The sequence below is a fragment of the Arachis stenosperma genome, chromosome 10 (genome assembly GCF_014773155.1).
Source record: "Arachis stenosperma cultivar V10309 chromosome 10, arast.V10309.gnm1.PFL2, whole genome shotgun sequence".
In the NCBI taxonomy this organism is placed as follows: domain Eukaryota; kingdom Viridiplantae; phylum Streptophyta; class Magnoliopsida; order Fabales; family Fabaceae; genus Arachis; species Arachis stenosperma.
The window spans coordinates 19620913-19646863 of NC_080386.1; the positions used below are offsets into that span (position 1 = coordinate 19620913).

At 37.2% G+C, this 25951-nt stretch overlaps 1 protein-coding gene and 1 non-coding gene across 2 annotated transcripts; one reads left to right on the top strand and one right to left on the bottom strand.

Moving 5' to 3' along the window:
* The first annotated feature begins 1161 nt into the window (after positions 1 to 1161).
* On the top strand, positions 1162 to 1269 carry LOC130959555 (small nucleolar RNA R71). Its single transcript, XR_009078628.1, has one exon. It is a non-coding gene; the product is annotated as a small nucleolar RNA R71 (small nucleolar RNA).
* A 20709-nt stretch (positions 1270 to 21978) lies between these two features.
* On the bottom strand, positions 21979 to 24456 carry LOC130957893 (transcription factor ICE1-like). Its single transcript, XM_057884734.1, has 4 exons — positions 24200 to 24456; positions 23923 to 24048; positions 23189 to 23359; positions 21979 to 22307 (listed from the first exon to the last, which is right to left on the bottom strand). The coding sequence occupies exons 1-4, from the start codon at positions 24278 to 24280 to the stop codon at positions 22182 to 22184; spliced, it is 504 nt and encodes a 167-aa protein (XP_057740717.1). The 5' UTR covers positions 24281 to 24456; the 3' UTR covers positions 21979 to 22181.
* Between the last annotated feature and the right edge of the window lie 1495 nt (positions 24457 to 25951).

The following is a 25951-nucleotide window of genomic DNA, read 5'->3' on the forward strand; positions in this document are numbered from 1 at the left end:
CCTTCTTGAAGGTCATGGTGCCTATGGTGCAAGGTATGGAAAACTTCCCAGGATCTTGTCTCTTTTGAGGTAATTTCTGCCTAGACAAGTCATCCAGTTCTTTGGTGAGCAAAGGAGGTTCATCCCCACAAATCTCATTTCCAAATAACTTGTCATTTAGCTTCATGATTGCTCCAAGGTATTTAGCAACTTGCTCTTCAGTGATATACTCATCCTCTTCAGAGGAAGAATACTCATCAGAGCTCATGAATGGCAGAAGTAAATCCAATGGAATCTCTATGGTCTCATTTTGAGCCTCAGATTCCCATGGTTCCTCATTAGGGAACTCATTGGAGGTTGGTACACGCCCATTGAGGTCTTCCTCAGTGGCGTTCACTTCCTCTCCCTCCTCTCCAGATTCGGCCATGGTTATGGCTTTGCACTCTCCTTTTGGATTTTCTTCTGTATTGCTTGGAAGAGTACTTGGAGGGAGTTCAGTAATTTTCTTGCTCAGCTGTCCCACTTGTGCCTCCAAATTCCTAATGGAGGATCTTGTTTCAGTCATGAAACTTTGAGTGGTTTTGATTAGATCAGAGACCATGGTTGCTAAGTCAGAGGGGTTCTGCTTAGAATTCTCTGTCTGTTGCTGAGAAGATGATGGAAAAGGCTTGCCATTGCTAAACCTGTTTCTTCCACCATTATTGTTGAAACCTTGTTGAGGTCTCTCTTGATTCTTCCATGAGAAATTTGGGTGATTTCTCCATGAAGAATATAGGTGTTTCCATAGGGTTCTCCTAGGTAATTCACCTCTTCCATTGAAGGGTTCTCAGGATCATAAGCTTCTTCTTCAGTTGAAGCATCCTTAGTACTGCTTGGTGCATTTTGCATTCCAGACAGACTTTAAGAAATCAAATTGACTTGTTGAGTCAATATCTTGTTCTGAGCCAGAATGGCATTCAGAGCATCAATCTCAAGAACTCCTTTCTTCTGACTTGTCCCATTGTTCACAGGATTCCTTTCAGAAGTGTACATGAATTGGTTATTTGCAACCATTTCAATTAGTTCTTGAGCTTCTGTAGGCGTCTTCTTCAGATGAAGAGATCCTCCAGCAGAGCTATCCAAAGACATCTTGGATAGTTCAGAGAGACCATCATAGAAAATACCTATGATGCTCCATTCAGAAAGCATGTCAGAAGGACATTTTCTGATCAATTGTTTGTATCTTTCCCAAGCTTCATAGAGGGATTCTCCATCCTTCTGTCTGAAGGTTTGGACTTCCACTCTAAGCTTACTCAATTTTTGAGGTGGAAAGAACTTTGCCAAGAAGGCATTGACTAGCTTTTCCCAAGAGTCCAGGCTTTCTTTAGGTTGAGAGTCCAACCATGTCCTAGCTCTGTCTCTTACAGCAAAAGGGAATAGCATCAGTCTGTAGACCTCAGGGTCAACCCCATTAGTCTTAACAGTGTCACAGATTTGCAAGAATTCAGCTAAGAACTGATGAGGATCTTCCAATGGAAGTCCATGGGACTTGCAATTCTGTTGCATTAGAGAAACTAATTGAGGCTTAAGCTCAAAGTTGTTTGCTCCAATGTCAGGGATAGAGATGCTTCTCCCATAGAAGTCGGGAGTAGGTGCAGTAAAGTCACCCAGCACCTTCCTTGCATTGTTGGCATTGTTGTTGTTTTCGGCTGCCATGTCTTCTTCTTCTTTGAAGATTTCTGTTAGGTCCTTTACAGAGAGTTGTGCCTTAGCTTCTCTTAGCTTTCGCTTCAAGGTCCTTTCAGGTTCAGGGTCAGCTTCAACAAGAATGCCTTTGTCTTTGTTCCTGCTCATATGAAAGAGAAGAGAACAAGAAAATGTGGAATCCTCTATGTCACAGTATAGAGATTCCTTGAGGTGTCAGAGGAACAGAAAAATAGAAAGAAGAGGTAGAAGAATTCGAACTTAATTAGATAGAGTTCGAATTGTGCATTAAGAAGGAGTGGTACTCCATAAATAGAAGGATGTGGGAAGGGAGGAAGAAATTTTCGAAAATCAAGTGAAATATTTTGAAAACATTTTTGAAAAAAATTAATTAATTCTCGAAAATCAAGAGTGAGAAAGAGATCAAGAAATTTTTGAAAAAGATTTTGAAATTAGAAATCAAAAAGATATGATTTGAAAACTATTTTGAAAAAGATGTGATTAAAAAGATATGATTGAAAAGTTATGGTTTTTAAAAAGATATGATTGAAAAGATATGATTTTGAAAACAATTTTAACAAGATTTGATTTTAAAAATTAATGACTTGCCTAACAAGAAAAGATATGATTCAAACATTAAACCTTTCTCAACAGAAAAGGCAACATACTTGAGATGTTCAATCAAATCATTAATTGTTAGTAAGTATCTTAGAAAAAGGAAAGAAATTGATTTTGAAAACATTTGATTGAAAAGATTTGATTTGAAAAAGATTTGATTTTGAAAAACTTTGAAAACCTTGAAAAAAATTGATTTTGAAAACAAAATCCTCCCCCTTGTGCCATCCTGGCGTTAAACGCCCAGAATGGTATCCATTCTGGCGTTTAACGCCCAAAATGCTACCTTTTTGGGCGTTAAACGCCCAACCAGGTACCCTGGCTGGCGTTTAAATGCCAGTCTGTCCTTCTTCACTGGGCGTTTTGAACGCCCAGCTTTTTCTGTGTAATTTCTCTGCTGCATGTTTTGAATCTTCAGTTCCCTGTACTATTGACTTGAAAATAGAACCAAGATCAAATAAACAAGGCATGCAAGACACCAAACTTAAAATTAGACACTAGACTCAAACAAGAAACATAAAATATTTTTGGTTTTTTATGATTTTTATTATTTTTTTGTGCTTTTTCGAAAATCATATGAAAATAGAAAATAAAGGTTTTAGAATTCTTAATTTGGATTCCAGGAATCATTGCAATGTTAGTCCAAGACTCCGGTCCAGGAATTAGACATGGCTTCACAGCCAGCCAAGCTTTCAAAGAAAGCTTCGGTCCAAAACACTAGACATGGCCAATGGCCAACCAAGCCTTAGCAGATCATTGCTCCAATAGCAAGATTGATAGAAATCAACAAGCTCTTGTGATGATCAGTTGAAACCTCGGTCCAATAAGATTAGACATGGCTTCTCAGCCAGCCAGATTTCAGCAGATCATCATGAAACTCTAGAATTCATTCTTAAGAACTCTGAAGAAAAATACCTAATCTAAGCAACAAGATGAACCGTCAGTTGTCCATACACAAGAACAATCCCCGGCAACGGCGCCAAAAACTTGGTGCACGAAATTGTGATCACTACTTTTACACAAAACAATCCCCGATAATGGCTCCAAAGACTTGGTGCTCAATACCATGGCATAAACACAACTTCGCACAACTAACCAGCAAGTGCACTGGGTCGTCCAAGTAATAAACCTTACGCGAGTAAGGGTCGATCCCACGGAGATTGTTGGTATGAAGCAAGCTATGGTCACCTTGTAAATCTCAGTCAGGCAGACTCAAATGGGTATAGATGATGAACGAATAAAGCATAAAGATAAAGATAAAGATACTTATGTATATCATTGGTGAGAGCTTCAGATAAGCGTATGAAGATGCCTTCCCTTCCGTCTCTCTGCTTTCCTACAGTCTTCATCCAATCCTTCTTACTCCTTTCCATGGCAAGCTCATGTAGGGTTTCACCGTTGTCAGTGGCTACCTCCCATCCTCTCAGTGAAAACGTCGCCTATGCTCTGTCACAGCATGGGTAATCAGCTGTCGGTTCTCGGTCAGGCCGGAATAAAATCCATCGATTCTTTTGCGTCTGTCACTAACGCCCCGCCTGCTAGGAGTTTGAAGCACGTCACAGTCATTCAATCATTGAATCCTACTCAGAATACCACAGACAAGGTTAGACCTTCCGGATTCTCTTGAATGCCGCCATCAGTTCTCGCCTATACCACGAAGACTCTGATCTCACGGAATGGCTGGCTCGTTTGTCAGGCGAGCACTCGGTTGTCAGGCGATCAACCATGCATCGTGTATCAGGAATCCAAGAGATATTCACTAAGCCTCGTATGCTTGTAGAACAAGAGTGGTTGTCAGTCACTTTGTTCATAAGTGAGAATGGTGATGAGTGTCACGGATCATCACATTCATCAAGTTGAAGAACAAGTGATATCTTGGACAAAGAACAAGCGGAATTAAATAGAAGAACAATAGTAATTGCATTAATACTCGAGGTACAGCAGAGCTCCACACCTTAATCTATGGTGTGTAGAAACTCCACCGTTGAAAATACATAAGAACAAGGTCTAGGCATGGCCGTGAGGCCAGCCTCCCAGTGATCGAAAGATTCAAAGATCTCTAGATGAAAATACAATAGTAAAAGGTCCTACTTATAGAAAACTAGTAGCCTAAGGTGTACAAAGATGAGTAAATGACATAAAAATCCACTTCCGGGCCCACTTGGTGTGTGCTTGGGCTGAGCAATGAAGCATTTTCGTGTAGAGACTCTCCTTGGAGTTAAACGCCAGCTTTGGTGCCAGTTTGGGCATTTAACTCCCATTTAGGTGCCAGTTCCGGCGTTTAACGCTGGAATTTCTGTAGGTGACTTTGAACGCCGGTTTGGGCCATCAAATCTTGGGCAAAGTATGAACTATCATATATTGCTGGAAAGCCCAGGATGTCTACTTTCCAACGCCGTTGAGAGCGCGCCAATTGGGCTTCTGTAGCTCCAGAAAATCCACTTCGAATGCAGGGAGGTCAGAATCCAACAGCATCTGCAGTCCTTTTCAGTCTCTGAATCAGATTTTTGCTCAGATCCCTCGATTTCAGCCAGAAAATACCTGAAATCACAGAAAAACACACAAACTCATAGTAAAGTCCAGAAAAGTGAATTTTAACTAAAAACTAATAAAAATATACTAAAAACTAACTAGATCATACTAAAAATATACTAAAAACAATGCCAAAAAGCGTACAAATTATCCGCTCATCATGGTCCCAAAAGAATTTCGGATCAGACACTTTAGTCCTTAACTAAAATTAATTACTCGATTGGTCCCTAACAATTAACTTCATCAGTCACTTAGGTCCTTTACTCCGTCAACTCTAATGGAAGACAAAATGGTCCCTGACAACTCTAATGAGGGACAAAATAGTCCCTGACCCCTCTGTTCGAAAATGGCACTATTCTCTCCTAATTTTCATCATATCTCGCATAACTCTAATAGTCTAACACTGCAACTTCAAGCTATATAATGCACACTTTGCAACTTCAATGTTCATAAGACAAAAAAAAAATCTTCAACTTGTTCTCAACCAATTCATTACTCAGGAAACTAATGACTATATCTCTCAAATACTTGTTGTCTTTGATGGATCCCAGCCATGAATCTAGACAGCAAGTCCGATTTATAAAGACCCGTCGTCATCGTCGTCACTCCTCCTATTTTCTATCATCTCCATGGCCACATTGTCCACCACTTCGATTGCTTTCTTCGGCTTTTTCTCGGAACCAATGTTCACTAATCGCTTCAGTTTTCATATGAGCGGCAGCTACGACATTGCTCGTTGTACTGAAGGCTTGGATACAAGGTCAAAACTATCTGCTAGCTTGGACTCTGGGAGAGAAGGAATGAAGCACTCGAGATTTATTACAAATGAGAATTTGTATATGATGTCAAAGGAGAATCTTCTCATGATTTTCTAATGTCCAACAATCTATATTGCTTGCTGGAGAGTGGAGAAAGGCGTGCCCTTGGGTTAGTTGTGGAACTTGGTCTTAAGAATATAGTGGATGTTATTGAGGTTAGAGGGGATGCTCCTATCGAGGACGTGGAAGTGGATGCTTCTGGTGGGTAAAGTGCAGAGGAGGTGGATGTATCAGTCACAGAGATTTGGAAAGTGTGTGGCCCATAACATGTTGAGGTAGGTGCATCACGCGTGGTAGTTACACCATGACTTGATCTTGGAGATGAAGAGGAAGAAGGAGAAGAAGATTGTGAAGAAGGAGAGTATGAATGTGAGGGTTATGCAAGATATGATGGAAATTAGGGGAGAATGACATCATTTCTGAACAGAGGGGCAGGGACCATTTTGTCTTCTTTTAGAGTTGTCAGAGACTATTTTGTTCCCCGTCATAGTTGACGGAGCAAAGGACCCAAATAACTGACGGAGTTAATTGTTAAAGATCCATCGAGTAACTAATTTTAGTTGGGGGATTAAAGTGTCTGGTCCAAAATTCTTTGGAAACCAAAATAGGTAAATACTCTTTATTTTTTTATATAACTCTCCATGACTCTATGTTTATATCTTCTAATTTTATTATTTCTCTTTTTTATATTTTCAATTGTAAATTTTAATTCAATCAATTATAGTTTAAGTATTAATCTAATTTTTTATTCTCTTCATGATTTTATATATTTTATTTTATTCTCAATTTATTAATCTTTATTTTTTTTATCTTTCGTTCTATTATAGGTTATTATGTTGCATATAAATTTTTAAAATAAATTGATCATCAATTTACTAATTTAGAATGTATTTTTTATTTTTATAAATAGTAATAGAAAAATACCGAGTTATAGAGGTAAATACCTTCTTTATATAACTTGTTTGAATCTAAGTGACTCATTTTTTGCATCTGATAAGAAGTTGATTTGTTTAGCTAAATTTTATTCACATGAATTCTCTCCTACCTAATTTTTGGCACTTAATAGTCAACTTGAGAATTTTATATTGGATATACGTTTTGATGATCAATTCTCAAATATAAATGGAATTAGTGGACTATCTCAAAAATTAGTTGAGACAAAAAAGTATATTGTTTATCCATTGGTGTTTCTCTTGTTAAAATTAACTTTGATTCTACTTGTGGCAACGGTATCAGTTGAAAGAACATTTTCTACTATGAATATCATAAAGAGTCGATTTTGTAATCGACTCGGAGACGAATGTTATAATTGAATAATTGCTTAGTTACATATATAAAAAGAAAAACATTTAATTAAATTAATAATAAAACAATTGTTCGACATTTTTAAAATATGAAAACAAAAAGAGAAGTGTCTTCAAGATTTTAAAAAAAGAAAGTTAATGATTAATACAATATTTTTTTATATTCAAATAACTAATGTGTATTTTTATTTTTTTAATTTTGGATCAAAATATTTTTTAATAGTAATGTGTATTATTTTTATATTGAACTAAACTGGTCAATTCAACTAAAAAATCAAATTCTTATTCGGTTTAATTTGATGTCATGACCATTTAATGAAAAAAATTGGTCAAACTCACTTAAATCGATCAAAATTTGTGCAAATTACAGTTAAATCGGACCAATCAACCCACAGGTTAACTGCACCTCAACAATGCCTAAACATGACTCCACCACTGGGCCAATTAACTTCTTTTATTTAGTGTGTTTATAATTTTATATGTTAAATGCCTAGTGCAATTTAAAGAAAAAAAATTTTGTTATACATATTTATTCATATAATATTGTTCATACCCTGACCCAACGCTAAGGTCCAGGTCCATATGACAAGATCCAACCCACTAATTGGACTCCTCAATACACCGACCTCCTCTCAAAGAAGTCGGTGCTCTCTACGACTTGCTCTAAGGAAGTCGGGAGCAAAGATTAGCTGGCAGATAATAACTGTCCCTAAAATCTCTCAACCCACCTCTAGGAGCCATATCGTAACCTCCCTAAGATAAAGGGACGGTTATCCACCTTAAAAGGTAGAACTACTCTAACGGTGGTTATTGATTCACCACTATAAATACACTGACACCCCTCAGGTATCTCTAAGTCCCAATACTCTCTAGACCTGCTCACACTCTCGCTAACTTAGGTATCGGAGTGTCTTTGCAGGTACCACCCCCCATTCTCTCACACTCACAAGTCGGAAGGAGTCTCTAAAGGCACAAACCCGCTCAAAGGCTTCCTCCCTCATACGATTGGGCCAACCTAACGATTCCAGCCCATTAACCTCCGGTTACCCAACGTAACATTGGCGCCGTTGCCGGGGACCCGAGGGATCAACCCATAATGGCGGACAACTCACCAAAAGATGGTCATACAGCGTCTGATTCCGAGCAAGAAAATCTAAATATCGAAAATAATGACGCAGACCTGACCCTTCATCAAGGAACCAGCGATCAGCATAGAGAAGGCACCTCTAGGCTCAAAAAGCCAAAAGTAAACTCCTTGGAAGGACGAGAATCCGAAAAGGAAGGGCCACCCCATGCGACCGAACTAATGGGGCTGGTCCACGGCCACCAAGGTCGTCTGGAGCAACTGGAATAGGAACTAGAACGACAGCGAGAGGCAGAATGAAACCTCCGGGAGGAAATAGAATGACGAAAAGAGTTGGAAGAAAAACTCTTAAAACTTGAATCCTCCCTCAAAAGCCGGAACTCCCGTGGCGACCGAGAAGAGTCGCCCCTGGGAGGAGAGGACCCGTTCAGTGAGGACATAATGAGGGCAAAAGTTCCAAGAAACTTCAAAAGCCCTGATATGAACCTCTATGACGGAACCACAGACCAGAAGCATCACTTAAGCAATTTCAAAAGTCGGATGTATCTGGCCGATGCTTCTGATGCAACTCGCTGCAAGGCTTTTCCGACCACCCTGTCGAAAGCGGCGATGAAGTGGTTTGATAGCCTCCCTCCAAGGTCAGTTACCAGCTTTGAGGACCTCTCAAGAAAATTTCTAATGCGATTCTCCATCCAGAAGGATAAAGTAAAACACGCGCCGAGCCTCCTGGGAGTTAAACAGGAGGTCGGGGAACCCCTGCGTGATTACATGGAAAGGTTCAACAAAGCGTGTTTGGAAATTCAAGATCTACCCACAGAGGCAGTTATCATGGGATTAGTAAATGGACTTAGAGAAGGCCCCTTCTCTCAGTCCATATCAAAAAGGCACCCGACCTCTTTGAGCGATGTACAGGAGAGAACAGAAAAGTACATCAACATGGAGGAAAATGCCAAACTACGGGAGCCCAGCTGGCGATTGGGGCCCCCTCACTCAGCAAAAGAAAAAGAAAGGGAGCCTAAGAAAAAAGAGGAGGTTGGCCCCGACAGGCCTAGGAAATATCACTCCTACACTCCTCTAAAAGTCTCCCTACTAGACGTATACAGAGAAATCTGCAACACTGAAAGATTGCCGCCTCCCAGACCCATAAAAAATAAAAAGGGGGTGGAGTCGCAGCGACTACTGCGAATACCATAAGATATATGGCCACTCAACAAATGATTGCTACGACCTCAAAAATGTGATAGAAAGGTTGGCCAGGGAAGGCCGACTTGATAGATATCTCACGGATAGGTCGGACAATCATGGAAAAAGAAAGCAAGATGATGAAGACAGAAGAGACCCGCTGCCACAAACCCCCGAGAGACACATACATACAATCTCGGGAGGATTCGCAGTAGGGGGCTCACTAAATCATCTCGCAAAAGACACCTGAAGTGAGTTTATCAAGTTGGAAACGAAAATCCCGATCTCCCAACCATCTCGTTCACCAAAGAGGACGGACAGGGGATCGTCCCCGGGCATGACGATCCGGTGGTAATAACCATGATCTTGGCAAATGCCAACCTCCACAGGACCTTGGTGGATCAAGGGAGTTCGGCAGATATACTTTTTAAATCCGCATTCAATAAGTTAGGGTTGAATGAAAGGGAGCTAAAAGCTTACCCGGACACCCTATATGGATTAGGAGACATGCCAATTAAGCCACTGGGATACATCCCCCTTCACACGACCTTTGAAAAGGGGGAAAATTCCAAACTCTGAGCATTGACTTCATCATCATTGATGTCGGATCAGCGTATAACGCCTTAATCGGCAGGACTACGTTAAATCGGCTCGGAGCGGTGGTGTCAACCTCTCACCTTTGCATGAAATTCCCAACACTTAAGGGAATAGCGACGGTACGAGAAGACCAAAAATTGGCAAGAAAATGCTACAATGAAAGCTTAAACCTCCGAGGAAAGAACAAGGAAATCCACACCATAGAACTCGAGGGAATAAAAGCAAGGGAAGAGCTGCGACCACAACCGGGTGGAAGAACCGAAGAGGTTCAAATCGGAAAAGAGGAAGGAAAAAGAACCAACATAGGGGCCAGCCTAGGCGAAGATCTGAAACAAAGGCTAATAAAGCTCCTACAACAAAATTCTGACCTTTTCGCTTGGAAAGCTTCCGACATGCCGGGGATAGACTCTCGGCTCATGTCCCACAAGCTTTCAGTACACCCCGGATCACGACCCAGACAGCAGCGCAGGCGTAAGCTCGACGCAGAATGAGCTCAGGTGGTAGAAGAGCAAGTGCAAGCCCTCTTGGAAGCCAACTTCATCCGAGAAGTCAAATACCCGACATGGCTAGCAAATGTAGTGCTAGTTAAAAAGCAAAACGGCAAGTGGAGGATGTGCGTCGACTATACCGACCTGAATAAAGCATGTCCCAAAGACCCGTATCCACTTCCCAGTATTGACACCCTAGTAGATGCAAGCTCAGGGTATCAATACTTGTCGTTTATGGATGCTTACTCGGGATACAACCAAATCCCGATGTACAAGCCGGATGAAGAAAAAACTTCATTCATCACACCTAGAGCGAATTACTGCTATGTGGTGATGCCATTTGGGTTAAAAAATACCGGGGCCACATATCAAAGGTTGATGAATAAAGTGTTCACCTCCCACCTTGGGAACTTAATGGAGGTCTATGTAGATGACATGTTGGTAAAAACTAAGGAGGAAACCGACCTCTTGACAGACCTCTCGCAAGTTTTAGACACCGTAAGGTCGCATAGGATGAGACTAAATCCCACAAAATGCACCTTCGCAGTGGAGGCGGGAAAGTTTCTAGGGTTTATGCTTACACAAAGGGGAATCGAAGCGAACCCCGATAAGTGTAAAGCTATCTTGGAAATGAAAAGCCCGACTTGCCTGAAGGAGGTCCAACAATTAAATGGAAGACTTGCCGCCCTTTCCAGGTTCCTGGCGGGATCGGCACTAAGATCCCTTCCACTATTTTCCCTATTAAGAAAAGGATGCCAGTTCGAATGGACTCCAGACTGCGAAGAAGCTTTCCGGGAGTTCAAAAAGTTCTTAAGCCAGCCTCCAATCCTGACCCGACCCCTAGTACGGGAAGATGAAGTCGGGCAGCATCCTGTATACTTCACTAGCAGAGTTCTACAGGGCCCAGAACTAAAGTATCAAAAACTTGAAAAGTTTGCATACTCCCTAGTAGTGGCCTCACGCCGATTACGGCCGTATTTCCAAGCACACACGATAAAAGTCCGAACGAACCAGCCCATAAAATAGGTCCTTCAGAAGACGGACATTGCGGGAAGAATGGTTCAATGGGAAATAGAACTCTCCGAGTTCGACTTGAAATACGAAGCCCGAACGGCAATAAAAGCTCAATGCCTCGCCGACTTCCTAGCGGAATACGCGGGAGATCAAGAGAAAAAATCCACTGCATGGGAGTTATATGTTGATGGGTCCTCTAATAAAGCTGGAAGCAGGGTAGGCATAATATTGGTCAGCGAAAGGGGAACGCAAATTGAAGTTTCCCTCAAGTTTGAGTTCCCAGCTTCCAACAACCAGGCAGAATATGAAGCCTTGATTGCAGGGTTAAAGCTGGTAGAAGAAGTCGGTGCGACCAAAGTAATAATATTCAACGACTCGCAGGTGGTGACCTCCCAAATAAATGGAGAGTATCAGGCCAAAGATCCCAACATGAAAAAATACTTGGACAAAATCTTGGAGCACCTTAGGCACTTTGAAGAGACCGAGGTAAAGCATATAACTCGGGACCTCAACAGCAGGGCAGATGCCCTCTCTAAGCTAGCAAGTACCAAACCAGGAGGGAACAACAGAAGCCTGATCCAGGAAACTCTCCCTGAACCCTCCGTGGAGAAAACGAAGGTTGCTCAAGATGTCTTTGAAATCACTGGTTTAGACCTCGGATGGATGAAGCCCTTTGTCGAATACCTGAAATTCGACATCCTCCCCAAAGAGGAAAAAGAGGCCAAGAAAATCCGGAGGGAAGCACAAAACTACACGATGGTAAAAAATATCCTCTATAAAAGGGGGATATCAACACCACTACTAAAGTGCGTCCCGACCTCAAAAACAACCGAGGTGCTAGAAGAGGTGCACAATGGAATCTGCGAGAACCATCTTGGAGCAAGGTCGTTAGCTAGAAAAGTAATCCGAGCTGGATTCTACTGGCCGACTTTACAAAAAGACTCCACGGAATTTGTGAAAAGGTGCCAGCCATGCCAAATGCATGCAAACTTCCATGTAGCCCCTCCCGAGGAACTCATTAGTATAACTTCCCCATGGCCTTTCGCAAAATGGGGATTGGACTTGCTAGGACCGTTTCCACAAGCGTCGGGACAAGTAAAATATCTAATAGTGGGAGTGAATTACTTCACAAAGTGGATAGAAGCAGAACCATTGGCCACCATCACCGCTCAGAGAACATTATCACCAGGTATGGGGTACCCCACTCCATCACCACTGATAATGGCACTCAATTCACCGACTCAACCTTCAAAAACCTGGTAGCTAGTATAAAAATCAAACATCAATTCATATCGGTGGAACATCCACAAGCAAATGGACAAGTCGAGGCTGCAAACAAAGTCATATTGGCAGGGTTGAAGAAAAGATTGCAGGACGCAAAAGGAGCATGGGCCGAGGAACTCCCCTAAGTACTTTGGGCTTATCGGACCACACCTCAGTTTGCCACAGGAGAAACACCCTTCCGACTTGCTTACGACATAGAAGCCATGATACCGGTTGAAATCAACGAGCAAAGCCCAAGGGTGAACTTCTACGACGAGGTTGGAAACATAAAGGGGCACAAAGAAGAACTTGAACTTCTCCCTGAAGTCCGCGAACGAGCCCATATTAGAGAAGCAGCATTGAAGCAAAGGATGACGAACAGATACAACCAGAAAGTCATTCGAAGGAGCTTCGCCTCAGACGACTTGGTCTTAATTAGAAATGACATAGGAGTCAACAAGTCTGGGGAAGGAAAGCTCGCCGCTAATTGGAAAGGACCATACAAGATTAGTGAGGTCCTAGGAAAAGGTTATTACAAGGTGACCGACTTAAACGGCACCGAGTTACCCAGGTCGTGGCATGCTTGTAATATGAAAAGGTACTACAGTTAAAAGCGAACTCTACTCCCTGATGTACTCTTTTCCCAACTTCATGATTTTTTCCCAAAGTAAAAGGGTTTTTTCTGAAGAAGGATTTTTAACGAGGCATCACAGTAGAGTCTAAGAGGTCATAGATACCCCGAAACCCTTAGTAGCGATAAAGTATCTTTGCAAATAAATAAAGATCTTTTTCAAATATCTCTTATAAATTCCTTCTCACTTTCTATGAAACGCGCTGACTTAAGCTCGACAAAACGTGAAAATCCCATGAACCGACCTAGATGGTCGTCAGGATAAAACGACGAGGTACAAGTCGGTGTAAAGAGGTTATAAAAGTCGATCGTGAATAAACTCAGAAATTAACCGATTAACAAATTGGAAATTCCGAGAAACAAAGAAATGCATCGCAAAAATAACCTAAGTTATGAAAACTCAATATATCAAAAATTGAGCACAAGGAATACCGAAAAGAGGTCAGAAAACTCATGGAAAGCAATAAAGATTGTCTCAAACCTTCAAAAATCCAAAAAGCTTAAAAGAGACAGCCGGCCAAGAAAAGATTTTCAAAACAAAAGATCAAAAAAGGGTTTTTTTCTTCAAAACCTAAAGAAGAAAAAAGCATGCACACAACCAACGAAAAATAACCTAAACCCTTGTCCAAAAAAGGGTATTTTTATTTTTTTGTTTACGGCCATAAAAGGCCAAGAAAATATCAACCGCCTACCACAACAACATAAAGATAAATAGTTTAAAAAAGTGGGGACCCACAGGCTAGGTCTCCATATAGCCAAAGATAATTTTTCAAAGAGCATCACCATCACCACCTAGAAGAGTAGTCAGAGCACCACCAGAGTCAGGGAGAGAGACATCCATAGGGGTTGGAGGGGAAGTTTCAGGAGCCTTGGAGGAACTCGGGGCATCATCTGGTCGGAGAGGAGACTCTATAATTCTCTGGCCCTGAGTCTTTAGCTCGGATTCAGAAACAGGTCGGGGAGGAGACACGATCACCCCATCAATTATGACCTTATCCGGATCCAAGGGTGAGAGATCCAGGTCGGGAGCAAGAACCCCGACCTGTTCCTTAAAAACCCTCCATGCCTCCTCGGATCCCTCAGCAATAGAGTCCTCCAGCTCTGCATAAGCGTCTCGAATCCTCACTAGATCTTTTTTGACCTCCACAAGGTCCTAGAACAAACTCGAGTAGCTCTGCTCCGCCTTCTCCCGTAGGCCCTCCGCCATAGAGCATCGGCCCATCAACTTCTCCCCCTCCTTCCAGAGATTATCCCTCTCTTTCCTCAGTTTGGTGACCTCCTCCCTCAGGCTCCTCTCAGACTCTTGATACAAAAGAATCCTCCCCTCTAGCTCCTCAACCCTCTGGGATGAGCCCAAAGAGCTAAGGGGAGTCTTCTCAAAGATGTCAAAAAACTTGGTGCACACCTTCGCCGCCCTGATACTCTCCTGAGCCAGAATAGTAAGGTGGTTTCGAAGAGAAGCATCATCCATACTTATACGTGTATAAGGATAGATATGCTCCCGGACGAATTAATGCGCATCCACCTTGGCCTCACCTTCAAAAGGAGAGCCAGACTCTAGAGCCTTGCGTTTTTTCTTTTCTGGCTCAGGAGAAAGTCGGGAAGAAGGGGGCGGCAGAGAAGAAGCCGAGGAAGAAATAACGATAGGTCGGGCAGGGGTCCCCAAGCTGTGAGAAAAAGGGGGAGGAGAAGGACCGGCCGCCCTGGCACCACCAACCCTGGCACGGGATCTAGCCTTGGCCTCCTGAACCCTCTGGTAAGACTCCCTCAAATTCTTCTTCGCCATCTCTGCAAAAACCATTAGGTAAAAAGTCAATAAAGCATATCGAAAAAAAAAAAACAACTCGGAAAATCGGAAAACCCAACAAACCAATACGACACTACCTAATTGGGCCTGCACAAAGGTCGGGAAACCTTGGAGGAACTTCTTGGTATCCAAATAAGGGGCTCTCCCCCAAATTTCTCGGAGGAACCCAACGATGGCGGCCTCCACCTCGTCCAAATCATCTAAACTATATTTCTCGCAAGGAGAGGCCTCTAACTAGTACAGAAGAAAGCGAGGAGAAGAATTTTCATCCAGGAAAAAAGGGTGGTGACCCTCTACAGCTTGCACTTTGAAAAAGAAGTTTTTAAAGTCATGAAAGGATTCATCAAAAAGGGTAAAGACTTTCCGGCCTTGTATAGCCCGGAAAGAAATCCATTGTTGTTTGTTATTTTACCCACTGAAAGGCTTAGTCATGTGAAAAAGAAAAAAAAATCCTCAAGGAAGTCGGGAAATCTAGGGCATGGCTAATGAATTGATAAATTTTCAAAAAACCCCAAGAGTTGGGGTGGAGCTGTGTAGGAGCAACACGGCAGTGGCCTAAAACATCCATCTCAAAGTCAGAAAAAGGGAGAAAAACGCCCAGGCGGGTAATCATACTCTCATACATATAGAAAAAATGAGGGGCTGCCTCAGAGGCCCTCCCAAAGCAAACCCGGTCTTCGGGACCCGGGACAACCAGTTCATATTTCGGCTCGTCCTCATCAGAGGTACAAAGCCTATGATGAGTGCGGAGGTTGGTGATGAAGTCCGTATCAACAAGGGGTTCTTCTCCCAAAACCATGACATCCACCCATTGAGCAAGAATTTCAACAGAAGATATTTTTTATTTTTCTAGAAAAAACCTACAAAGAAAAAGAAAAAGGGATCAAAAATAGGGTCTCTAAGGAGGCCTGAAGTCAGATCCCTGACAAAACAAAGTCCACGACCGACTCTCCTCTTAACTAAAAAATATGCAACTCTACAAAGAAAGGATAAGAAGCTGACCTTTTTTTCTTGCAAGAAAATGGAAGCAACAGCACTCGAAAAGGAAGGAGCTTTCTTCTTTCAATCAAAGGGTGCATATGGAAAAGTTTTTAGAAACGAAACAAGCAAGAAGAAGGAAAAGTATTTATACACACGTTGGGGGCATAAAGGTAAAACGACGCAGACCATTCAAAAGTTGCACCGTTACCAATGTAACCGCCCCCGCATATAAATGCTCAAACCCCTAAGAGACGCGACGTTTGATTTGACGCGACTGTTGAAAACTTTTAAAACACGTCGGTTCCGAAAAATCACGTCGGATCCTTATCAAGTCGGCTACGGTCCCGAGTTATAATACTCGACCCAACCCTTAAAAATAATTGGGCTCAAGTAAGGGCACTGTTCATACCCTGACCCAACGCTAAGGCCCAGGTCCATATGACAAGATCCAACCCACTAATTAGGCTCCTCAATACACCGACCTCCTCTCAAAGAAGTCGGTGCTCCCTACGACTTGCTCTAAGGAAGTCGGGAGCAAAGATTAGTTGGCAGATAATAACTGTCCCTAAAATCTCTCAACCCACCTCCAGGAGTCATATCGTAACCTCCCTAAGATAAAGGGACGGTTATCCACCTTAAAAGGTGAAACTACTCCAACGGTGGTTATTGGTTCACCACTATAAATACACTGACACCCCTCAGGTATCTCTAAGTCCCAATACTCTCTAGACCTGCTCACACTCTCGCTAACTTAGGCATCGGAGTGTCTTTGCAGGTACCACCCCCATTCTCTCACACTCACAAGTCGGAAGGAGTCTCTAAAGGCGCAAACCCGCTCAAAGGCTTCCTCCCTCATACGATTGGGCCAACCTAACGAGTCCAGCCCATTAACCTCCGGTTACCCAATGTAACAAATATATATATTATATAAAAATTTATATTATATTATAATTTATATATAATTTAATTAATTTAAATTGAAGTTATATCAAATATTAATTTTATTTTTCAATAATTATATTATATTTTTTATTTTTATTATTATATTTTTTTAAATATAATTTTATATATTTATTTTATTAGAATTTATATTATTATTAAAATATATATTAAAATATTAATAAATATATATTTTAAATTTAATTTTAAATTTTTTATTATTTTATAATTTTTATTCTATATTTATGTGAGAGTGGTTCTATTAATTTAACAAATAATTTATCAATTAAACTAATAAATTAATAAATGAATAACTTAATCGATTATGGATTCGCTTGAACAATATCTCATAATAAATACCGTTTTTCACGAAAATAGATTCTTTCAATTGTTAAAAAAAAATTAAAAATGTAAAATATGATCTCTAATCTTTTTTGAGACATGGACACGGTGACACATGTCTGCTGTTTGGTTTGATAAGACACAAATTTTGGAAGGACATGGGAGGACACAGATGGACACGGAGACATTAAATTTGTGTACCTCCAATTTGATGAGACGCTGAGACACAACTTATAAGACACCAAATTTTTACTCTTTTACCCTTATTCAATTTTTAAATTTTCAAAATTTGTTTTCTTATCTCTCCAAACTTTTTTTGAATGAAGGATAATTTAGTTTTTTCTAAATATTTGTGTCTTGTTTATTATTTTTGCCAAATATAATACATATACATAAATATTTTATGTCTATATCAATGTTCTGAAAACCAGACCGGACCGGCCGGTTCGACCGGTTCAACCGCGAACCGGAGACATAAACGGTTTGGTTTGATGCCTAAAACCGGAAATTGTAAAACCGGATATAAACCGTTAAACCGGACAAAAACCGGCCGGTCAAATCGGAACCGGAACTGCCCGGTTTGAATAAAACGGCGCCGTTTCGCGCTTAAGGGGAGAAACAAAACGCCCTTCACCATCTCCTTCCTTATTCCTTCGAGCAGAAGTGCAGAACACGCTTGGCCTCAACCAGGGAAAAATCCTAGCCGCCACCACCGCCACCACCGCCGCAGGGAGGAGCCGTGTTTGCCGCCGTCCGTCGCAGTCAGGGGCTTGTCTCCTCGAGTCTTCGTGCGTCACAGTCAGGGGAGTTCTCCAAGTCTTCGATCTGTTCGCAGTAACCAGTCGCAGGCGCACTGCTTCTTCCTTGAGCTCGGCTGCCGTCGTGTTGTCGCCGTTGTTTGTCGCTGTTGTTTGTCGCCATCTGTAGCAGTCAGGGGTTTGTCACCAAGGAGTCTCTCTTCGTCTGTTGGCATTATCCAAGTCAAACCCCCTGTTCGCTGTCTTTTTCCTCGCTCGGCGCCCATCCTCCATCGGATTCGTCCTGTTTGCCGTCGTCTTGTCGCCGTCGCCCTCTCGAAGGTCAGTGGCTTTGGTGTGCCCTTGTTCTTCGTTTTTCGTTTTATTATGTGACTCTCTGTTCTGAAATCAACAAATCATTCAATGATGATAGGCTTTTGTGTTTTTGTTGAAAGCATTGATTTTTTCTGGCTTTGGCTTTCTGCTGTGGCTTCTGGCTTCTAGTGTGTTGTTGTGTGTTTTGTGGCTCCACTGTGCTACTGCTGCTGCATTGTGTTTTTGTTGAAATCATAAACAATTAATAGCAAAATTTTCAATATACAATAGAAACCATAAACAATTTTCTATTATGTTTTTGTTGCTGTAACTTGAATTTGTTGCTGAATTTGTTGCTTCCCAGTCACATAATCAGAACAGAATGCTCATTCAGTGCTTGGTTGATTGGCTTTGCTTTCTGATTGTATTTGATGATAAATTTTAAATTGATAGCTTTTAAATTTTAAATTTGCACTGCCTATGTTACTGATTCACTGTTCCTTCAATGCTTTTTATTGTTGTTAATGATTGTGATGAGCTTTGTTAAAATTGGGTTGAAAACTGTTAAATCTTTCTCCATTTTTCATTGTTCTTAGCTTCTGTGAATAATAACATGCTTGTCGATCCTCCTATTTTTATTGTGATTACTGATTTACTGATTTGAGGTTAGTGGAAAGTTGAGTCTGTGTTACTCTGTTTTCAGGGATTTCAGGTTGAACTTCCGAGGTTGGTGGAAATGGAAGCTCTAACATTTTTGTCAAGCTGAATATGCAATCCTCTGCACCAAATTGTGGGAGACATTAATGGGCAAGTGGGGCTGCACCAATTAGATTCAATACATCTAATGTGATCAAGTGGAAGGAAGCAAAACTGCAAAACAAAACCAGGGGTTGCAAAATACAAAAATAAATTGAAGGTAGCTGGTATACATTTAGTTTGATCAATGCTGATTTACTGATTTACTGATTACTGATTTGAGGTTAGTGGAAAGTTGAGTCTGTGTTACTCTTTTAGGGATTTGAGGTTGAATTTGTGATTTGTGATTTCTTGGGTCTTTTGTAATGCTGCTGATTTGAGTTTGAAATTTGTGATTATTGATTGTGGCTTGTTAAGCTGCTGTTGTTAACTTGTTATGCACTTATACTGCTGTTTTGTTATGGAATTATGGCACTGAGTGTTTTGAATTTTGAATTTTGAATTTGTGATTTGTGATTTGTGATTTTGTTATGCTGCTGTTTTGAATTAATTTAGGGGTGATTATTTGTTATGCTACTGTTTTGAATTAATTTAGGAGTGATTAATGATTATTTCTAGTTGTATTGTTGCTGTTTGCACCATTGCGCTTTTCACTATTTAACTTTGTATTTTGATAACATCATATGGATTTGGTTGACATTTCATATAATGTTTTAAATTTGGTAGATATTTAAGATTTATATTAGACTATAATTATATTTTATAATGTTTATATATAATTTATTTATTATTTTATTCTAAAACGGTTTTTTCGGTTGAACCATCGATTGAACCGATTGGACCAATGAACCAGTAAACCAATAACTAGAGCGGTTTGATGACCGGTCCGGTTTTTCGAACCTTTATATCTTTAATATCTATATCTTTATATCTATATCTTATCCTATACATCAACCAAACCAACCAACGGTAAGAAATCACAATTTCCCATCTTAATTGTGACTTTCAGCCACACCGTATCAATGACTTCCAATCTTTTTATATTATTAACCCACTACCCCTTTTTCTGTTCGCTCAACACAATATAATACACACTAACACAAATTTCATCAAAGCTCAATTTTCGCAGACATTCTTCTTTCTCCTCTTAAATTAAAACATAATCAACTTTCTCATAAAAAAAAAACATAATCAACTTTGAAAATCCTTATCTATTTATTTTTTAAAATATGGAAAGCTTTGTAACACCATTTTAACGCTAATAATAAGTTGGTATTATCATATATGTTAGACTACAGAAGCATTTAATTTCACCGTATTCTTACATGAATAGCTAGATGTCAGAATTGAAGGACATAATCAATCTACAATGAATTATGGATTTTTCTCAGGAACTTTAAATCGTTAGTAAGAATAATATTTTACCATTTGGTAACGAACAAATAAAATCCACTGAGGTGGACCTCCCATACCATATTTCTGTACACCAAAATGCCGTATATATTGCTTTGAATGACACTCTCTATACACTGCAACATTTGCATGTGATCTGGCTCGCCCATCCTCTCTTTGCGGATAGTGGAATGTTGCAAAAGCAAAGAAATGGTTAATGTTGGTTTAAATATAAGATAAAAAAATTGTTAGTCATTTTAACCTTTTGATTTATTTTATTCTATATTTTCTAATTTTTAATATTTTTTATTATAAAAATTCTAATTCTATGCCATAAATTATATATTTTAGAACTTAAATTATTAAATAAAGATTAAAACACATATAATAAATAATTTTATATTTAATAATTTCAAACTATTTAAACATTATTGCCTATATGTTATCACAAAATGTTTTCTACTAAATTCATTTTAGGGTATAGATTTAAGTAGTTAATAACTACAACTCATATTTAAGGTGTCTTATAATTTATTACTTATTAACTGAATTTTCACTGATATTAGAAAATAAATGATACTATATATTTTAACACTAAAACTGATCTCCTTAAAGAACACCTTTTGTTTTAAAATTAAAATGTGTTTAATGAGTTACTTTTTTTATAAATTATTAAGTTTTATGATTATTCCTATTAATTTTTATTTAAAAAATTAACATCAGAATAGACATAAATAATGTAAAATTTTATGTCAGGGATTTATTAATGTCCTAATTAGGAATTAATTTCAGGCCATATAGGAACTTTTAATTGAAAATAACCTTTAAATATTAAAATCACTTTTATTATACTCTTAAGACCGAATCTTTGAGAAAATATTCTCTTTGGTCCTTAAAATTAGGCTCAAATTTTAATTTAGTCTTTAAAATTTTAATTGCTTCAATTTAGTTTATAAATTTTTTAATTGATTCTGTAACGGAAATCACTGCAAAGACTATCATGATTAAAATTTAAAAAGTTTAGGAACTAAACTAAAGCAATTGAAACTTCAATAACTAGATTGAGGCTCGAATGTAACTTTAGACACTAAACTGACTATTTTCTCAATTTGTTAAATGTAGAGGATGATGGCTAGATACATCCATGGTCATGAATGTTAGTAACTTTGGAGTGTGAATTATTTGCATTATATTGGTGTTTCCTCAGCTGGTCACACAGATGGATATTAGATTCTTGAGTATAGTACTAGTACTAAAGTACTACTCCAATTTATCCCTCAAAAGTGGGGACATCATTCTCCCTCATTGTTTATCTGTACGGTACCATTTCAATTTCATGCATCTATCTCATGGCCTTATTATTAGCTACCTACATTCATGCTCGTGAACCATTTCAAACAAATAAAAAAGATAACTAATTAATAAGTAGCTAGCTACACATTATTATTCACATACACGCACAACATATATAATAAATTAAAATTTAGCCAGCAATAATAATAATCATCGATTGTTTTCTTCTCTTTTCTTTTCCCTTGCTCAAGCGCTGGAACATTTTTTTTATATATTAGAAGGTGCTGATAATTAAGATGTGATAACTAACTCTGATTATTGTAGAAGCTTATTTATTTGATTCCTTTATCAATAAAACAGCCACTACATACTTAGGCTTGAAACAGGAGAGATAAATATAAATAAAATACTACTATATACTACTATATAGTAATAATAGTTATTAGTGACTAATTATAGTAGAAGTGGTGGGCATAGTCAGTTACTGATTCACTGTTGATCATCATCATTATCATCATCATCATCAGTACTTTGTTGGCTCCAATTCTTGATTGCTTGCCCCACTGCTAGTTTCACAGCTTGTGCATCAATAATACTCTCACCATCCTCTTCATTCTACAAAATTTACAACTTAATCATTCTTAGCCACTATACTTATTTTGAATTATTGCAGAACTTATCTATGTAACATAGTTAGGGCTATATATATATATGCACATTGCGTATATGTACACATCCATATTCACATCAACCCCCTCTCTATGCATTCTCAAATCAAAAATAGTATTTACACATCAGAATCAGTTATTATATATTTGTATATAAATATATATATAATTTAATTATAATTTAATTTATATTTAATGTGTATTTTATATTTTAATATGTATTTTATATTAGTGACTAATTTTAATGTATAACTGATATGATTGTTTTAAAAATATAAGTATATACCTACTATTTTTAATTAAAAAATATTTTTTAAAAAATATAATAATTAATTTTAAATTTTTATATAATGAAATTTTCTTTTAAATATTTTGAATGAAAATAAAAAATTATGGATATTTTTTAAGTATATATTAAATATATTTTAAAATGATGTGAATATCATTTGCATATACGGACATGCGCATGTGACTTCCAAAAAAATGGAATAATATAAGAAGTGAAAAAGAAAGTCACAAAATGATATGAACATATTGAATATCCTATTTGACATAAATTAAAGAATATCAAGAATAAAAAATAATATTAACAATAAAAAATATTCAAAAATCATCAAAATTTATCATTATTGTTATTTTTAGTTATTAATTAATTTTTCAATCTAATAATCCAACAACATAACATATTTTTAACCAATATTTTTAAATATTAATAGCTAGACTAAAAACAATAAACACCGCTAGCACTCTAGCGTTTCTCTTAATAATATTCATATCCGATTCATAAGCTTATTATTATGTGATATTATTTCCATAATATTTACTTACTTCTCCTCCAACAGCTTGAAAGCGAAAAGTGTCTGTGCAAGAAACCCTAGCTTCCATAACAGTGAGACCCATCTCTTCAAACACCTCCAATATGGAAACAAGAAGACCTGGACAACTCTTTGCTGACACCACGTTTACAAGAAACCCCTTCTCTAGGGTTTCTACTTTTACCTGAATATTATTCATTCACAACAATACAATGCAACTTCATTATTAAAATGTATTTAACTTTAATCAACTAAACCTTGTGGAAATAAAGTTTGATTAAAAAAAAAAAATTAGTGCCTAATAATTTTCATTGTGGCTCTCTGCCTAGTATTGAAAACTTCGTGAAACCACTTTTATTTTAGGCTTTACGTAAATTTTTACATGAGTTATATTTTTTCTTATTTATCTTATACAATTTTTTTTTTGCTTTTAAAGTTAAACAAGAATCAAACTCTAAATTTTTCGGTCATAGAAATTTTGATATTGTATTATAAAATTGTTTTTGCTAAAAATTTAAGGTGATAAGAAAATACACATAAATTATTATATCTTTATCAAATATACATATTGATAATATAAAATATTTTGTACCACCTTTCAAGTAGTTAGTAAAAGGTAAACTATGTACAGTAGCGGTGAATTTTTTAGTTAATAAATGTATAAAGTTATTATAAGCTAAGATTTGTAACTACAGAGGTAGAGGTGTTAAACTCTTTTTTCCTTAGAAAATATATATATACATATACCATAGGCAAAGGATTTTGGTGAGTGGATGTTTGTGCAGCCGCCATGTCTTGATTGAGTCTTTCTACTTTTTGCTTTAGATCTCTGATGTACTTTGATGCATCGATTATAATCGACGTCTTGTTAAGCTGCCACATATAACAATTATCAATCAATAATTTTCAATATTTAATTATTAATTAATTAAATTTTGAATAATTCTTCTATATCCAGATATCTATGGCAGAAAATAAAGACATGTAAATTGAATGAAATTAGAAAGAAGAAAAAATGAATTACAGCATGAGAGTTAGTAATGGAACGAAGAAGTTGCAGCTTCTCGTGCAATAGTGCTGCTCTCTTTTGCTCTCTAGAAACCATGAGAGAAGAGTGAGTTGTTTTCTGTTTCTTCTGTTTTGCTATATATATCAACTTTTGCAGATCTCTATCTGAAGCTGTTTATATATAATTAGAGAGCTACGAACTTCCTATAACGGAGACCTCTCATCAAACAACACTAGCTACTTCTATTTATTTATTTTCTTTTTCTTTCTTGTTTCTCACATGACTGCCTAAGTTTCTTCACAATGAAAATACTCTATAGCCTCTATCTCTCCCTCCACTATTTTACTAAAATACCCTCTTTTATTTCTAATAGTAAAAAATTTGAGTCCTCATAATTCTAATAATAAAATTTATTAATTAAATTTTATATCCATAAAAAATTGAATTAGTTTAATACATTTGTCTAATATTTTGAATAATTTTGTCAAACTAAACAATTTATTTTTTATGAATATTGAATTAGCTATTTACATAGTTTATGCTTAGATGCTCTCACGAGCTATATTTTTGTAAGGGTTTTACTAGTTAGATAATGATTTTTATAAATAATGTAAATAATAGGTTTTAGAATTGATTCAATAAAGTAAAAAAAAAAATATTTTACTTTTAAATTATTTTCCAAATCTTAACATTAAAATAACTATCTGCACACCTAGTAAATTAAACATCCAACCATTATTAACTGTGCATGAATAAATCGAATCAAATATATATATATATATATATATATATATATATAGACAATAAGAATATATATTTTGTAATATTAGAAGCAAGATGAGCATTTAGGAAGTGACCATATCATTCAACTTCAGGATACGATTGGTATTAAATATATATGTATATAATAATACTATATATGATTAATATAAATAATTAATTATTGCATATCTAGAAGCCAGTGGAATATTATAATGAGTTTAATCACTATATGTTTTTCAGTAATATTTTATAATATTAAATTAAACGTGCTATTTGAAAAGTAATAAGAGGTTGGGTTTTTCATAACAATAATAATGATAATTATTGAAAAGAAGAATAACTTTAAATAATGTTCCATTTTTTAAAGGTAAGAACTTAAGATTCATTCAACTTTTCCAATCAATATTCTCTTATTTTCTCTTCCACTCTCTTTTTTTCTTTTTTTTTTCATTGTTAATTTAAATAATATAAAAAATATTATGTGCACAAAAACATTAACCACTAAATATTTATGTATAAATAATATATGTTATTTAATTAATTTTTAATATGTATTTTATATTTTAACATTTATTATTTATAGGTAACTAATTTTTATATTTTTGTAATATAATTAAAAAATTGTGTTTAAAATTTTTGTTGACTAATTATTGTTTAAAAAAAAGTTAATTATTTCTAGTTCGTTTGGTCATGTTTAAAATGATTATATCAATATCACCGACTTATTACTATTATAATTTACTTTAATTTTAGTGAGTGTATACTAATACATAAATTTAAATTATATATAAGTTAGAATTAGAAAACACGCACAAGCGTAATTATATTTTTATGAATCCAACTGTTAAATGACTATAGTTCATAATATAATGATTCTTGGGGTTAATAAAAAAAATAATGAAGATCATTTGTATTAAATTTGACCAAAATCTAACATCATTAAGTGTATGTAATTGAACAATTCTTACTTATATAAATTCTAAGCAAATATATTATAATTAATTT